Source organism: Nelumbo lutea, chromosome 1 (genome assembly GCF_056320005.1).
Source record: "Nelumbo lutea isolate HS-2025 chromosome 1, American lotus-T2T, whole genome shotgun sequence".
Lineage (NCBI taxonomy): Eukaryota > Viridiplantae > Streptophyta > Magnoliopsida > Proteales > Nelumbonaceae > Nelumbo > Nelumbo lutea.
This window is the reverse complement of record NC_142684.1, coordinates 187,598,498-187,615,766: the sequence shown is the minus strand read 5'-3', so window position 1 is coordinate 187,615,766 and position 17,269 is coordinate 187,598,498. Positions and strand designations below refer to the sequence as shown.

The 17,269-nt window shown below is 44.1% G+C and overlaps 2 protein-coding genes across 3 annotated transcripts; both read right to left on the bottom strand.

Annotated features, from left to right (window-relative positions):
- Window positions 1-4,133: 4,133 nt before the first annotated feature.
- On the bottom strand, window positions 4,134-8,044 carry LOC148879897 (uncharacterized). Its single transcript, XM_088975461.1, has 3 exons — window positions 5,310-8,044; window positions 4,798-5,228; window positions 4,134-4,724 (listed from the first exon to the last, which is right to left on the bottom strand). The coding sequence occupies exons 1-3, from the start codon at window positions 6,112-6,114 to the stop codon at window positions 4,134-4,136; spliced, it is 1,827 nt and encodes a 608-aa protein (XP_088831587.1). The 5' UTR covers window positions 6,115-8,044.
- A 183-nt stretch (window positions 8,045-8,227) lies between these two features.
- On the bottom strand, window positions 8,228-15,394 carry ATI1 (mesoderm induction early response protein). 2 transcript variants are annotated; one of them, XM_088961625.1, is made up of 3 exons: window positions 15,137-15,394; window positions 11,929-12,803; window positions 8,228-8,564 (listed from the first exon to the last, which is right to left on the bottom strand). In XM_088961625.1, exons 2-3 carry the CDS (start codon window positions 12,784-12,786, stop codon window positions 8,460-8,462), a joined length of 963 nt encoding a protein of 320 aa, XP_088817751.1. In that variant the 5' UTR covers window positions 12,787-12,803; window positions 15,137-15,394; the 3' UTR covers window positions 8,228-8,459. The 2 variants fall into 2 exon arrangements, with proteins under 2 accessions (XP_088817751.1, XP_088817752.1); XM_088961626.1 differs by having other exon boundaries at window positions 8,228-8,561; window positions 15,137-15,293.
- Between the last annotated feature and the right edge of the window lie 1,875 nt (window positions 15,395-17,269).

The window sequence follows — 17,269 nt, the reverse complement described above, 5'->3', positions numbered from 1 at the left end:
GTTCGCGAAACGGCCCTCGAAGAACGGAACCCCCCAAAGAGACCAAAGACCGAAGAACCAATCTTCTTCACAGAGGATGACGCGCGAGGAGTCCACTACCCCCATGATGACGCGCTTGTCATTAAACTAAGGATCAGCGACTTCGAGGTCAGACGCGTACTCGTAGATTCGGGCAGCTCAGCGGACATCCTCTTCAAATCAGCATTTGACCAGTTGCAGTTATAGAGGAGCGAGCTGAAACCCGCGAACACTCCCCTGGTGGGTTTCAGCGGAGAGGAAGTCAGGCCCCTCGGAAAAGTAACTGTCCCTGTGGAAGTCGGCACATGGCCTTGTGCGGTCAGACTCAACCATGATTTCCTGGTAGTCGCGACCCCCTCCCCATACAATGCCATAATAGGGCGGCCGATCACGCATATCCTACGGGTGGCGGTCTCCACCTACTATTTGGCCATGAAGTTCCCTATGGACTTCGGTGTAGGGGTAGCGTGGGGCGACCAGCTCGAGTCCCGCAAGTGTTATGTTGCCGCTCTGAAGGGAAAAACCAAGGCGGCCGACGACCTCGAACTGGAGCGGCCTGCGGAGCAAGGTGAGGAACAAGCATCACCCACGGAGGAAACTGTCGCAATCCCGACTTCGGCTATGGACCCAGCTCGCACACTAAGCATTGGAGCTTCCATCGAGGATCCCCTACGAACCGAACTGGTGAGTTTTTTACTTCAAAATTTAGATATTTTTGCCTGGTCCGCGGCCGACATGCCCGGCATTAGCCCCGGACTGATAACTCACAAACTTAATACTGACCCTGTAGTCAGACCCGTTAGACAGAAGAAACGCAACTTAGCCCCAGAACGCTGGAGAGCGGTCGACGAGGAGGTCGAGAAACTCCTCGCAGCAAACTTCATAAGGGAAGTCCATTACCCGAGCTGGGTGGCCAACCCGGTGTTGGTAAGAAAGGCAAGCGACAAGTGACGCATGTGCGTCGACTATACCGACCTGAACCGAGCTTAACCGCCTAGTGGACGCGACCTCGGGAAACGAGTTGCTAAGCTTCCTGGATGCCTACTCGGGCTACAACCAAGTTAGGATGGACCCATCCGATGAGGAAAAAACCAGCTTCATAACCGAGTTCGGCCTGTATTGCTACAAAGTCATGCCCTTCAGACTAAAAAATGCCAGAGCGACTTTCCAAAGACTTGTAAATAGGCTATTTCGGTCCCTGATTGGTACGAAGATAGAGTGCTATGTAGACGACATGGTCGTCAAGACTCAGTTTTCACAAGAATTAATACAAGACTTAGATTCTGTTTTCAAAATCCTGCGTCAGTTTAGCATTTAGTTGAACCCCAACAAATGTGTCTTCGGCGTCACCTCGGGCAAGTTCCTAGGCTACATTGTCAATCGGCGCGGTATTGAGGCCAACCCGTACAAAATAAAAGCCATTCTAGATATGAGACCACCTCGGAAAGTAAAAGAGGTTCAGAGGCTAAACGGCCGCATAGCCGCTCTAAGCTGCTTCTTGTCCAAATCAGCAGACCGCTGCCTACCCTTCTTCAAGGCAATCAAAGGCAAAGGGTTCGAGTGGACCCAAGACTGCCAGTTCACGTTCGACGAACTAAAAGGTTACCTCGCTAGTGTGCCAACCTTAGCCCGGCCCGAAGTGGGCGAGGTCTTACAACTGTACCTCTCGGCAAGCGACGAGGCGGTCAGTTCGGTACTAATAAAAGAAACAGACCAGGTCCAGCGACCCATCTATTATGTTAGTAAAATTTTGCAGGGAGCAAAGGCAAAGTACCCGGAGATAGAAAAACTAGCATACGCCCTATTAATAGCAGCTCGGAAACTCCGCCCATACTTCCAGGCTCACACCATCATCGTCCGGACTGACAAACCTCTTAGACAAGTTTTACTCAAACCCGAGGTTTCCGGTCGACTGACGAAATGGGCCATCGAACTCAGCGAGTACGACCTCCAGTACAAACCGAGAACCGCTATCAAGGCCCAAGCTTTGGCAGATTTTATTGCCGAGTGCACTTTCAGCCACGAAGCCCCACAGGTCGAGCCCGAGGTCCCCAGTTCGGGCGAACCCGAAGCTCCTGAGCCCATAGAGTCTGAACCCCGTGAAGTAGCAGCCAGTGTGGCATCTCTCCTGGTCAGGCGAAGCGTGAACTGGGATGAGGAGCCCTGGATCCTTCACGTGGATGGTTCCTCGAACCGGCAAGGCAGCGGAGCTAGAATAGTCTTATGCGGCCCGAGCGGCACAAAATTAGAATATGCACTACGCTTTGAATTCACGGCATCCAACAACGAGGCAGAGTACGAAGCACTGATCGCTGGGCTGGACCTAGCGCAAAAGGTAAAGGCAAAACACTTGGTCATCTGCAGCGATTCTCAACTCGTGGTGAACCAAGTTATCGGCGAGTACGAAGCACGCGATCTCTCCATGATCGCATATTTGGCCAAAGTAAAAGAAGCCCTGCTCAACTTCCAGTCACACATCATCAGGCAAATCCCGAGGTCAGAAAACACTGAGGCCGACGCCCTGTCCCGGTTAGCCAGTACAAGTCACAACAATATGAGAACTGTGTACATAGAGGACTTACCTCGGCCTAGTATTCTCGGGGGGACAGAGGAGGTCGCTCCCGTCTTGGAAGCAGAGACGAGCTGGATCGATCCACTCGTGAGCTTCTTGATAGATGGAACCCTCCCTGCAGAACGCAATGTGGCCAAGAGGGTGCAGCGCCAAGCAGCCAAATACGTCATAATAGACAAACGGTTGTACCGACGGTCGTACACGCTCCCCTATTTGCGTTGCCTGCGACCTGCCGAAGCCGAGTTCATACTCCGTGACACTCATGAAGGCCTGTGCGGCGGACACTTGGGGGGCAGAGCACTCGCCCAAAAGGCACTTCGACAAGGATACTACTGGCCAACGATGAAGGCAGAAGCTGTCGAGCTCGTCAGAAAATGCGACAAGTGTCAGAAGCACGCTAATATCCACCATCAACCTGCCTCTGACCTCAAATACCTCGCCAGCCCGTGGCCCTTTGCACAATGGGGCATCGACCTCCTAGGGCCATTCCCACCAGCAACAGGCAGAAGAAAATTCTTAGTTGTTGCAGTAGATTACTTTACGAAGTGGATAGAAGCCGAACCTCTGGCAACTGTTACGGCTCGAAACATACAAAACTTCTTTTGGAAGAACATAGTATGTCGGTTCGGGTTACCTCGGGTACTAATCTCCGACAACGGCAAATAGTTCTAGGATATCAAGTTCCAAGAATGGTGCCAGAACATGGGGATTTGGCAAAATTTCACGTCAGTCGCGCACCCGCAGGCAAATGGTCAGACGAAAGTAATGAACAGAGCCATCTTGCGCGGACTGAAAGCACGTCTGGATCGAGCTAAGGGATTGTGGGCCGAAGAGCTACCAAGTGTCTTATGGGCTCACTGAACTACCGAAAAAGCAGCCACGGGAGAAACCCCCTTCAACCTCACCTACGGCACTGAAGTAGTGATCCCAGCGGAAATCGAAATACCAACATTGCGATTAGAAACATACGACGATCGGACGAACGGAGACGAGTTACGTACCAACCTTGACCTACTGGACGAGGTAAGGGACCTCGCGCACATCCGAACAGCGGCATACCAGCAGCAGGTAGCTCGCTACTACAATAGCAGAGTAAAGCAATGAAGCTTCCAAGTCAGCGACTTGGTCCTTCGTAAGATTATGGTGCCCGAACCCGGCATGGGCAAGCTTGGACCTAATTGGGAAGGGCCCTATAAAGTAAAAAGAGCGCTCGGGGGCGCATACGAACTCGAAACCTTGGAAGGCAAACGAGTACCTCGAGCGTGGAACGTTGTGAACTTAAGGCGATACTACCTATAAACCACCAAGCGAAGTGGATGAAATCAGGTCCTAGGTGCCACGAGGCAAGCCAAGAGGAACTTCGGCGTAGACAAACAAAGAAGAGCATATTATCAGCTCGGCAAAAAACCAATTCGCGGCATAAAAGACCGTGGAAATTTAATAACTCGGACAATGGCAGACAAAGAAACAATTCGGGGAAGATGAGCAAGGGGAAAAAGACATTCCATTGCAAGAAACAGTACATTGACAAAAAAAAAAAAAATTACATGCCCGGAGCCACTTTGCCATCGGAAGGCACTTCAACAACACCCGAAGGCCCTGCCTCTCCTTTAGAGTCCGGCTCGCTATCGGCAGCATTGGCCATCTCCTGAGTCATACGCGAAGTGGTTATTGCACTTACATCGAGGTCGGGGTACGTATTCCGGATCATCCACCGGCTCAACTTGAACCCCCTCCTGTAAGAGTCCACCATCATATCGTCAAAACGCGGAGAGGCAATGTAGTCTTCAACTGCCTTCTTCTTGGCGTCTTCAATGCCTTGGGAAAAAATCTGTGTTCTCTCCCTGATGTCCTCTTGAAGATATTCGACTTGATGCTGCAAATCCAACTTCATGTCCGCCATATGCTTGACAACTACCCCCATGGCCTCGGCGTCACGCTGAGACCTCGCCTGCCTGGCCATCGTGACGCGAGTAGCCTCTTCAGCAGCATAAGCAGCCGCCTCAGCAGCCCGGGTATTTGCCTCTGCAGCACGGAAGGCTTCTTCAGTAGCATGAGCGGCAGCCTCAGCAGCTCGCACCTGTCGCGAGCTCCTCTCCACTTGGGCTGCCAAGGCATGAATTGAAGAATTCACCTACCAAAAGAAACAAGTGAGCAAATGACAGCAGAAGCAACAAAATAAAAAAGGAAGACGGAACCTAACTTACCACCATGGCATGTGTTACGACGCGACAAGCGACCTGATTCAAGGGAAGATCGATCCACGCCGCAACCTCCTCAGGGAAAGTAGCGTCCCTACTCTTCTGAAGAGCGTAGTTCGGCGTCAACACGCTCCTAAACTCCCCTTGAGCTCCCGAGCCTGAGGGCCCAGCCCGCGTATGAGCAGACCCGGAGTGAGCATGAGCACTTGAGTACGCAGGAGCGCCCGTATGAGTGGTCTCAGCGTAAGGCGCCCCGGCAGTTTCGTGCACCGGTGGAGTCACTTCGGGCTCCCTGGGCAGATCCTCCAGCGTATGGTCTGGAACTTGGGGCTCCTCATCCAGGGGCAGCTCGGTACGAGTTCGCTTGGCGACCCGCTTCCTCCTCTTCATACCTTGAAACAAACGCCCCCCACGAGTTCTCTCCGCGTCCATGACACCTGTAGAAACGAGTTCGACATCAGAAAAAAAAAAAAACGAAAATAACAGAGCAAGCAAGAACCGCATAGCTAGAAACCTACCCGAACTCAGGCCGGCTGCAATAAGCTTGGCCTCCGTTAAGTAGTAGTGGCACTTTAAGCCTTGCCGTGCCCATTGCCGGAGGCCCTTCACCGTCTCTTTATCGAGAGTTACGCCTAAATCGGGAGCGGCCTCACCCCACCCGGTCTGAAAGAGCCATCCTTGTGCACTTCGCACGCCGAAGTAGTCCCGCTTCCAAGCCGGGACCTTATTAGGAAGATCGTGCAAAAGCTTAAAACCTTGGCGATGAGAAAGGTAATACGCCCGTCTCCCCCCAGGAAGAGAACCCGCCTGTCTCTTGAGCATCAAGATAGAGGAGAATATCTCTAAGTCCAAGGGGAAGTTCTGCTTGCAAAAAAGGGAAACTGTCCCCACCAGGTTCCGAATAGAGTTCGGATGAAGCTGACCAATGGTGACACCGAAGTGGTTTATGACTTCGACGAGAAGGGGATGGAAAGGAAGTCGCAACCCCGCAGCGAGCTGCTCTCGAAAAATCACGATCTCGTCAGGACCGTGTTCCCAAGGAAAGCTGCCCGAAGGAATAAAATATGTGTACCCCTCAGGAAGATTGTAAGACAGAAGTATGGATTGAAGCCCCTCAGGCATCATGGTCGAAGGACCAAACCTGTCTAGCATCCGACATCGGCGGGAGGTAGGCGCCAAACTGCCCGAAGCGACTCGGCCTACTGGTTCATAGTCCTCAAGCTCCACCTCATGATCATTGAGGCAGTCTAGGGACACGACTCGGTTGGTGGAACCTACGTCGGCCCTACTCGAAGAATCGTCTGAGCTATCAAAGCTATACATTGGGAAAAAGATGGATTCAAGAAAGTACTCACCGAAAAGTTTGAAGAACAAGCCAAAGAACCGTGAAGACTGTATTACCAGCCTTGACGCAAGCTGGAAAAGACTTGGACGCGAGCTGAAAGGTTGGACGCGAACTCAGTAGACAAACCGCAGAAGTGACAAACCAACCGGGGTCCCCCACTATTTATAGCTACAGCAACCAAGAATCGACCGTGCAGACCGAAGACGATCCGACGACCCACGTTCTTACCGACTGCACAACCCTTAAGGTCGAGACGTGATTGGCGCACGTCTTTCCGAAAAAAGCGAAACGTCAGCGCACGTCTTTTTGAAACCGACGTCGCTTCGACACGCGGATTTTCCGAAACTGACGCGCCACACGTCTCCCTAACAGTCGCCCGCGCACGTACAACAGTGGCGTGCCTTTTTGAAATGACCCACTATCACGTCCCAGCGACGCGAATTGGTTTGAAATTTAAAACGCACGCTGTCACAACCACCAGCGTTCTTGAGTAAGCACGTTTCCAGCCTTCTCGGAAACCGAAAGAACCCTAGCAAAAGCATCTCGCGCAGTGAAGGTTCAAAGGACGGGACAAATCCACCTGCTACCTCGCGAAACTCCCCGCACCATGGCAAGACCCCCAACACAAGGAGTGGGGGGCAATTGATGAAGGAAGATTTGGCCCGACCTCTCTATTACGTGACACGTGGCAGAACAAGGGGAAACGAGCGGACTGAACTCCCTACCGGGGGCCCGAACTCACCCCTTGTAACAGCTCGGGATACACTTCGCCGAACTGACCCACCTTGTAACAGCTCGAGATACACTTCGCCGAACTGACCTGCCCTATAGATACCTCCGAGCTCAAGACCGCCTCGCTCAGCACTTCGCATCACTTGGCACCAAAACCAAACAAGTCGTGCCACGCTTGACACTAAGGAAGTTCGTGGCCAAGGGCGCCGCGCCTGACTGACTTGGGATCTGACGTTTGGCGGCAGCACCCTGAGCGGTCACCTGCCACCGTCACTGACACCGCCATCCCCAGTTTGATGACGGTTAGGCAGTGACGGTTCTGTCTCAGCAGAAAGGACGACGACCGAATTGACAAGCGCAAGGGTAATCATACCTGATCTGACAAGGGCCCCAGGACGAGTGCACGAAGTGATTATAAGAGCCCCCTGCCCCCCGACAACAGAGGTATGCAAAAACTTTGCGCTATCTGGTATTACCTTGCTTTTGAAGGATTATAACTTGAGATTCGGAACCTCTACACCGAGTTCCCCCCGGAGCTTCCCCATCTCCTCCATTTTAGGTTCCCTGCTACCCCGTTCGGAAGCAAGGACACGGACAGCTAAGACCGACCGGATCGTGCTCCATCAGAACCTGTTTTAAAGATCTCAACTCGGTTAAGAGAGGGGAATGGACTACCCCTGATTGTGTAATCCCATCAACCCCCAAAACCAAAAAAGTCCGAGGGATCATTTGGGCCGTCAATAAATCAAGCCAGGCCACCACCACTAAGCGCTTAGATGATTTAATTGGGTCAGGGCACACAGCTCGAACAAAACTTGTACATAATAAGGCCATCATGTAGGCCATTGAAGCTGGTCCAACGACTTATGCTGCACCTAGCTGCTATTAGTTAATTTAAAAATCTGTATTTGCTAAAACGTGATTAGATCAATTTGTTTTTTTTTTTACGTTCTAATAATCAGAAATTTATTTATGTTTATCAATTGTTTTTTTTTTCAGGATAAATCTCATACAAAAATGTTTCAATAAATGACCACAATACCAAACAGCCTCCAAGGGAATGAATTCTTTGATTGCAGGAATCAATGAGAGAAGCATTTTGAGAAAAAGGCTCATTTCCTCTTTTGGATTGTGAATTGTGAAAGTTGACTTCGAAATCTATGTGCATCTTTTGGATGGTTAAATATCAGCCTTTTGAAAAATTGGAACTTTCCCATAAATTGCGCCTCTGTGCCTCCTATGTTTTGTAACCAACCAAATACAATGCTTTACTCGGCTCCCTGGACCCTGATCCAGCCATTGTGTTAATCAACCACGAAGGGAACGGGTTTCAATATATACATTCCTTCACCAAGTAAAAAAAAAATGCGTTGTTTCCTCTCTAATAAATGTCAATACTTATAAATAGGACGGTGAAGTATCAAAATACCTTAGCACAATAATAATCAAAGGAAGAATATATCATGCCTATGAAATAGGTGTCATCTTCTTACAGTGGCAGCATAAATAGCATACCCATCCCCACTCCCCACAATTCACACCGCCTGTTTCTGTGCATAAGTGCATTTTGCTGCTTCTTTTCGTCGTCATCCTAACGCTCGGCAGAGGTGCCGCCCCTGATGGCTGAACCTTGTCGATGGCCACCCACAATAACATCTTTCAATCGAGAAATGGGGCCTAGCATCCGGTTCATCTTCTGTCCCATGGTAATCACAAGAATGAAAATGAAGCAATGCTAGCATGCACTATGCAATACCATAAAGGACTGAGAATACAACCATTCATTCATTCACAATTGCTAGCTTCAGACTCATGTTATACAGCACATATAATTTGCAGACTACTAACAAACCTGGCAGAAGAAGTTTCTATTTTATTCTATTTCACCGTCACTTCGCCTTCAGTACTTTTTGAGTAGAGTGCAGAGAGGAAAATAAATGGAGAGTGGGGGGGGGGGATTAGATTTTTCACATTATGGTCTGGACATGAAGCCGAGGCAAGTGAATTAGATTTTGCCAAGTTGGCTCTTTGGTATTTTTTTGTTAATAAAATAATAAAGGTTTTATTAAAATAAAAAGGAAAAGATACAAGGAGAGTGACCAAAGTCACTAGAGATAGAAAAACAAGGCAAGAAGCAGCTCCCACAAAAAGGAACAAACCCAAGAAATCCAAAACCCAAAACACCAGGAAATGAAGAACTTGCTAAAACAAACAAGCCTGCACCATGAGACAAACAACCATGCCCAAACAGAAACTAAAAAACAAATAAAACTTACTAAGCCTCCTACTTCTTTGATGTTCTCTTGAATTTTAACATCTTGTTTGGTCCAACCCCAAGAAGACCCCCCCCCCCACTTTCATCCTAGCAAAAGCTTTTGACACCAAGACTGTTTCTTCCAATACTGGTTGGCTCTTAGGTATTGCGCTATTTGTATTTCCAAATTTCTTACCATCTCAGCCTCTCTTTGTTTCACACTCTCCCCCATTATTATTATTATTATTATTATTATTATTATTATTATTATTATTATTATTATTATTATTATTATTATTAATAATAGGGTGAACTCCATTGAGGCGGTGGTTGGTCCTCCAAAGGTTCAAGCAGACTGGTGATGGTTGGAAGGAGGGGAGAGAGAGAGGGAAGAAGAAAGAGAAAATATGGGTTGTTAACTCCCTAATGGGTCAGATGGGTGTTGTTAGTGGGTCCCCATTTTTGGGTATGGGGCCCCTATTTATAGAGTTTGGGTCCTCCATATTCCAGAAGCTTCTTATACACTAAAACATTCTTGTATTTTATCTCCAGCACTTAACCGAACTTTTAATTAGATGATTATTTGGTCCAAAACGGTTTGGCCTGACCCGGGTTTAGGTCAGGTCAACCAGCGAAGCATACTTTATTGTCTTACGACTTGAAAATTAAAACTCTCAGGCTGGCAAATACGAGAACACAGGTTTGAGTAAGAGAGTGGTCACTTTGTGCAAAGAATGCCAAAGGTTAGGACCATATCCAGTGATCAGAGCCTGGTTTTCACTGTTGTTTTAATTGTCTAGGCCATTCAATCTGGATAGCTAAACTGGTGACCTATCACCTGGAAAGAAAGCTGGGCCAACCTCTAGTACAGTTTCTAAAACATTGGTCCAAAGTGGGCCATTTAGTAGGGGGTGCAACTTAGGTCCAGTGTTTTAAAAGCACAAGGTGCAAAAAAGGTGCAGGGGCCAATTTGTGCCCAAGGCACAAGGCGAGGCACACCCCTTTTTGAAGCAAGGCGCAAATATACAAAAATAAATGTTAAAAAACAAAAAATGTCAGAAAATTCAAAAACTTAAACATAATATTAATAAAAATATAAATTTAAAATTTAAAATAAAAAATCTAATATCTCAAATTAAAATACATAAACATAAGATGTAAAGTGTATTCAAATGAAAATTTAAAAATAAAATCAAACATATAAAACATTTTCAAGCATGCGAAACCCACAATTTCTTTTTTTCCTCAATTGTATTACTTAAAGTAGCTAATGTGATATAAAACATATTACATTCCTGATTCTACGAGCCGCCTTTGTGCCACGCCCCTCGAGGCAAGCCCAAACAAGTCCATGTAAGGGTCTTAAATTCTTAGTTCTCACACAAAAATAATGATTTTATAATTTTAAATGATTTTTAAGAAGATATTTTATTAGGATAAATGAATGAACAACATTAGCAAATAGGGGGTTCTCGGAGAGAAAGCAAAAAAGCATAGAATTTTCAAAAGGTGCGCCTTTTGAAAGGGCTGCTACTTAGGACCTAGGCAAGGTGCATACCCTAAAATGCACCTCACCTGTGCGCCGTTTAAATCACTGGTTAGGTCGGGTTGAATGTCAACCCAGGCCCAAACCCTAAAGATGCAAACCTTGGGCTCGGACCTGGCCCAACCCAAGGTTAAGCCCAAGTTTATCAACCCAAGCTTAACCAAACACAACTTGGGTTGGGCTCGGGCTCAGGCTGGGCCGGGTTAGGTTAGTTAGGCTTGGGCAGGTTGGTCAGGTTTAAAAGAATTTATGTATATATTTTTACGTAGTTATCTTTTATTGGGCTTTATGGGCCCAACTTAAGAGTATAATTGATTGAAAATATATACAAATGTACAAATACACATGTATGCATAATTAGAAGAAAATATATTTTTATATAAATATAATAGACGTGTTTATTATTAGGCAGGCTCAGATAGGGTCGGGCTCAGGCTACCAAAGGCCTCAACCGAAGTTTAGGTCAGGCCTGAGTTTTCTGGCCCATGCTCAGCCCACAGCCCCAAAACTCAAGCCCAACCAGCACAAAAACTCGGGTTGGGTTGGGCTTGGGTTGTACCCGCCCAAGTTGCACCCCTAAATTTAGTAACAAAAGAAGCTTTGCAAGGACTTGGGTACTGTCAATAATAATTATTGATTATTTATTTCCACTTCCTGCTCCTAGAAAAATGTCTTGCTAGCAACAATGTATGCAACTATGTATTAAATTGGAACCCATGTTACTTAAAGTCTTACTACACAATTGCAATCTTTTATCCAATTGCAACTCAGTAAATTAATTTGCAATGATTCGGATAAATAAATCAGGAGAGATGCGTACAATCCAAGGAACCCTACAGGATGCAGCCACTTAACATCCAGTATTCAAGATCCAGAATTCCAGATTCAAACTGCATGGCCATCTAATGGATTTTAGAGTGCTCACCCATCACAATCTCTTAACTACTTTTCCAAAATTATTTGACAATCCATTGCCTCATACACAATTGCATGTAATCAGAGACTCCAATATATAGGAAGTTCTTTTCCATAAAAGTTAAAAAATGGATAACTTATAATGGAGTCAAAATGTCAAGTAAATGCACATTGTTATAAAAAAAATCAACTATCATAAAACATAATATTGCAAAAGTAAACATCAATAAGTCAATATCAATAAGCCCAGGTCCAAACCAAGCCCCAAAGCATTATGATCAATAATCATAAGAAATAATGATTTTTGTCTTAAAAAAATTCCCACATAAAGAACCATTGACGTACCTCATCACCGGTGCTAAGTTGCCACTTAAGCTGTTGACCCCGCCATCTTTGTTGTTGCCATCGGTGCCCAATAACTACAAGGCCCATCAAAGCAGCAGCAACTACAACAGACCAAAATGCATTTGCCTCCTTTGCATGAGCATACATTGAAGCCACCCGTCTCTTCCACCATGCTTCACAGGGAAGACCGGAGCCACTAAACTTGTTTTCGTTTGTAGGATCTAGTGGCTTTGATAAATCTGAAGGATAATCAAAGCTTCGCTTGGAAGGTTCATTATCAGAAATAACTGCATTGTCGTCATATAAAGTAGACCCACTAATATCTGCTTCACCATGGAAAGAACCGAATTTAGTTGTTGTGTATATGTTCTGTTCTCCATGAACCAAATTTATCCCTTGTAGGGCTGAACCTTCCTCGAACTCTGTAGCATGAACAGAGAGCCTATTACCCTTTTCATCAAAGAATTGAATCCCAGGAAACTCATCTGGTATTGTCAAACCTTTGGCATTCCAATTATCCTCATATTTTACACTTGATATATCTCCTTCCTCCATATCCATTCTAGGAACCTCATTGGAACCTATATGGTTGCCACCAGGTTCATTATGGATCTCACTGTTATCAGGCTCCAATGGCAGATTTTCATGCTGGTTAGGTGGAAATACAAAGTGATCAGACATGAAGAATGCACGAGAGGCTTCATCATCATCAACAACATCATTCCCCCCCACATCATTATTTGATCCAAACCCTTTTGGACCAGGGGCAGAAGCATATGCCGATGCTGTAAGTGACACAACTTCCCATTCAGTCCCACGGGTGGAAGTCTCTGCTCCCTCCTTCTCATCATCTGCCATATTCCAATATTTATGCCCTAAATAATTAACAAACACTCACAAACATAAGCTTCGTAATACCAAGAGTCAGAAGGAATAAAAAGTAATCCTAACACGCTATGTTCACTTATATGATAACTACAAAATTTTTGTACCTATCAGCTTTCAAAGTTGGCAGGTCAAAATGGAAAAAATCGGTAAAGGACCCAAAAAAAAAGCCCGAGATGGGGGTTCAGAGGGGGAGTGTAAAACAGTAAATTCAATTAAAGAGACCAAATACAGAATGAAAGGATGTTGAGAAAGCAATAATATACAACTGCATCAACTCATAAGGAACCAAACCAACAGCTCTTGCCACTCACTACCTGGCAAAATCACCCATGGTCAAATTGGCTGACCGTAGAAAACAAGAAAACACAGTGTTCTTCCTTAATTATGAGATAATACCGCATTATCTTTAAAACTGAACCAGATACAGATACAGCTGCCAATGATTTTAATTTCGATAGCTGTCTAGTACGGCAGGTCACAAAACTGTTATCTCATTATGATATTAAAATTAACAAGGAAAATTAGGAAAAATAAATAACTAAGATAAAAAGGAAGTACATCCCTCTCTAAATGCCCATCTGTGTTTTGGATGTATATAGTATTAATTAATTGCATTTCAAAACATGGGAATAAGAACATGTCAATGTTACTATGGAAACATTTTTTCCGGAAATTGGAGGGAACAATCTAAACTTTGAAATCTTAATCTTACTTTTATGAGAACAATCTCCAATTGTTAGCATTTCATGTACATACATACCCACTTTCATACACCATTTCAGATGGACTTAAGTTATTAATCTTAATATCCTTGTGGTACCGCCAACCCAAGAGCTCCATATGATTGGAGACCCTCTGGATAAGCCCCATTTGAGTAGCAAGTATGAGTGTTTCATAATCTTTGATGTTCTAGAGACTGGAAATTCATCACTGTCTTGATGCAAAAAGATAATAGTGATCAGGTTTTCAAAAGGTCCAAGGCATCCAATTTGACTCAACTACATAACTAGCCACAAAAATTCAAGTATTAACTTATATGCTTCCTGGGGCTGTAGACTCAGCAAGTCAGCATCCCCCTGAGTTGGCAAGCAATATCTTCCTTATTAGTGAGATGGGTCCAGAAATCATGCATATCAAAGTTTCAGAACAATTGTGTGTACTAATCTTCTATTAATGGATAAGCATGAAACTGAACGTTTGAATGGCAATTGTTTGCATGCAGGTCAAGAAGAGGATACATGAAAACGTCTGTTCTACTTTTTCATTTAACTGTTTGAATAACTAGCAAACTAGCAGCAATTGAATGGATATTCTTGGTGATTATTGATTTCTGGTGTTGAAAATATTTTACTTCTAATTCTTTCCTTCTCTTTCCTTATGTATTAAAAAGGTAGATGATGTAATGAAGAAAGTGCTGCTGAAGGAACTAATCAAGTTTCAAGAGAATAAGGAAAGACATCAATATACAGAGTCCCCTTAAAAGTTTTTTAGTAGTGGAAGCAAATTTTAGTTTTAGAGAAAATTTAAAGACTTTGAGGCATTATAATTAGATATAGTGGGAACATGTTTTTGAATGGCATGGATTTGGTTACTTGAAACAAATGTAGTCACTATGGCAACCACCACAGACCTTGTAACGAAAGGTTCAATGAATACCGCTAAAAACAATTCAATTTCTTATGCTTAAATTGAAAGACAACAGCAGTGAGTTAAAAAAAAAGGAAAATTTCAGGCACGTGAAATCAAATCCGATCTTTTTATTATAGCATAACCACCAATTCATAAGAAGCTAACTCGTAAATACACAATTCCCAATGGAAAGTATAGTGAATTATCGGGTAATGTTTCTGAAACAAGTAGATAAAGGAAAACAATCAAATAAATCAATACTCTAATTCAAACAACCGTCTGCAATCAACAGAGATATTTCTTGAGAAATAAATATGGGACAAATGAATAATTGTCCCATATAATTTCACGAAAATTAACTTCTAATCACCACTTGGAGGAAACTTCATTAAACAGCGCTAAATCATCCAGGCCGAACCGAATCAAATCAAAACCCTAATTAATCCACCAGTGAACAGAATTAACTCATCTTAATGAACCCGACTAGCTAAACAAAAACGTTTAGATTTGAATATCATCAAACGCCACAAAAACAAATGGAATCCAATCGATTTGCACAAACAGCAATATATATAAGAAAAAAAAATAAGTAACTGAATCAATCAATACATGGAACTAATGAAAACCCAAATCGTTAACAGATCCGATCTATAACAAACCGATAAGAGTACGAGATTTATTTGTATATTACCTACGACAGTCCTATCGTCGGTAGCCTCCGGCGAGGAATGGAAAAGAAAAAAGGAGAGAGATCTTTTTAGGTTCACAAACGAAATTCAGGCGAGAACGAAAACTGTCTAGAGAAACTGTTACGAGGAGAAGCTTTTATTTATATTTACAGAATTCCCATTAAAAGAGATAAAATGAAAAACCCGTTCGAGCAGTAATTGCTCGATCGACCGATGGGTTTTACCGGCTGTAGCCAGTCAAATTGCATTATGGATTTGTGTAGATGACATCTATAGTTTTGGAATCCGAAGTTAATACCCAACGACAAAAAATGAAGCCCGAGACAATGATATCAATTGCTTGCACCCACTTACACGGTTACACCGGGTCAGCCCTACACTCCACAGATATCCTTGCGTGCGGGAGAGGAAAAATAAATCCACTGATTCGCGGACTAGTTTAATTTAGTGGTGCCCGGGTGCGTAACTCGAACACTGTATTTTCCTCTTGCCGTGGGCGATTACTTACAACAAGACAAGAGCGGGAAAGTAAAATGGTTACGTCATGTATCATTGTACAAGATCTGACGGTCATGAAATCCGAGAAGTAGCCGGTCGTGTGACTCATGATGCAACAAATCAGTACCTCAAAATTATTCTTTTCTTCTTTGAAAATAAATTCATATGATTACCTCGTATTTTCCGGGAGAATTATTGGATGCATCTGCATCCGCATTCAGGTTCAGCTGGTATCAGGTTGAGTTTGACGGTTGGCAGCTGCAGGGGCTGTGGGGACAGATTTTTTTTCTGAGGATGAAATCCGAACTCGAAGAAAGGAAGCGTGCACATCAGACCGGACAGACGAGATGTACTGAAAACGCATACGTGGCGCAACCGGCTACATAATCAATCACAAGCGATCACGCCAGAGTTCCGAGTAAAATCTCGGTCGTCTAAAGCGGATCCGTCAGTTGCGATGCTAGAAGCAGGATCTAGATTCGCCCGTAATTTTATCCAAAGGGACCCATGTTCCACGTGTTAATACAGAGTGAAACAATAGAAGAGCAAGATAGCAGGTGGGACACCACGCGTGTGTGGGTCCCAGTCCCAGCTAGTCATTACATTTGTCATATTTGGAGAATTGAGTTCTAAGGAAAGAACAAAGGCTGACGGCGTCAGCAAATCCGCGCATCTTAAATTGACACGTGGCACACATGCAGGTTACAGACAACCATATGTAAGATCCACCCAAAAGAATTTGGCCAAATAGACCGTGTCATTCATTAAACAAGGAAACAGTTGGTAAGTATAGCATTCTTGACCGATGGTTACTAGCATGCATATTGTAAGCTTGCCACCTAACAATTTTCCTGGCTCGAAGTGTAGTGAATATGGTGAGGTTATGCTTCGATGATGATTCTTCTGAAACCTGTCGAATAGCTTGTTGCATTTGTAGCTCTGCCATATCATTATGTGTGATCAATGTAGACCATGCAACCATCGCATGATCGCTCCAAGCAGTGGTGTTAAATTGGACTGGATTTTGGTCCAATTCGATCTAGTGCAATATAAGTTCATTATATATCGATAGATCAGGTCTAATTCAATCTAATGAATACTTTAGACCATCTAATTTAATCAGATAATTCAATCTAATCCAATCTAATATAAATCCATTATAAATGGGCTGGTCGAATCCATCTGTATAATTTAGTATTGACTCACTCAAGAAAATTAATATTATTAAAAGTTACAAGTAGTAACTCTGCCATCCAAGATTGGAAGCCCAAAGTGTTTTTCAAATTTGGTGATTAGGGGTAATCACAACTGTTGCTAGAGCACTTCTACTTCTCGTTAAGTTAACAATTTCACCTGCGGTCATATAAAAATTGAACCAAATTTAACACTATTCTTGGCTGGGTTCTAGACGCTTTGCAATAATAATGAATAAATAGCAAAAATTACATGACAATTTGAGGGAGAGTATTGAGACAATTTACAAAGCTTTAAAAAAAATAGCTTGCTCGAATATTCCAAACGAAGTTTATAAATATAATACAAAGGCTCTGTTCGTTTTTCAGTAAATTATTTATGTACGTAAGTGTATTTATTCATGGTTTTTTATTTTTTACAAAAATAAAAACAATGATCATTTT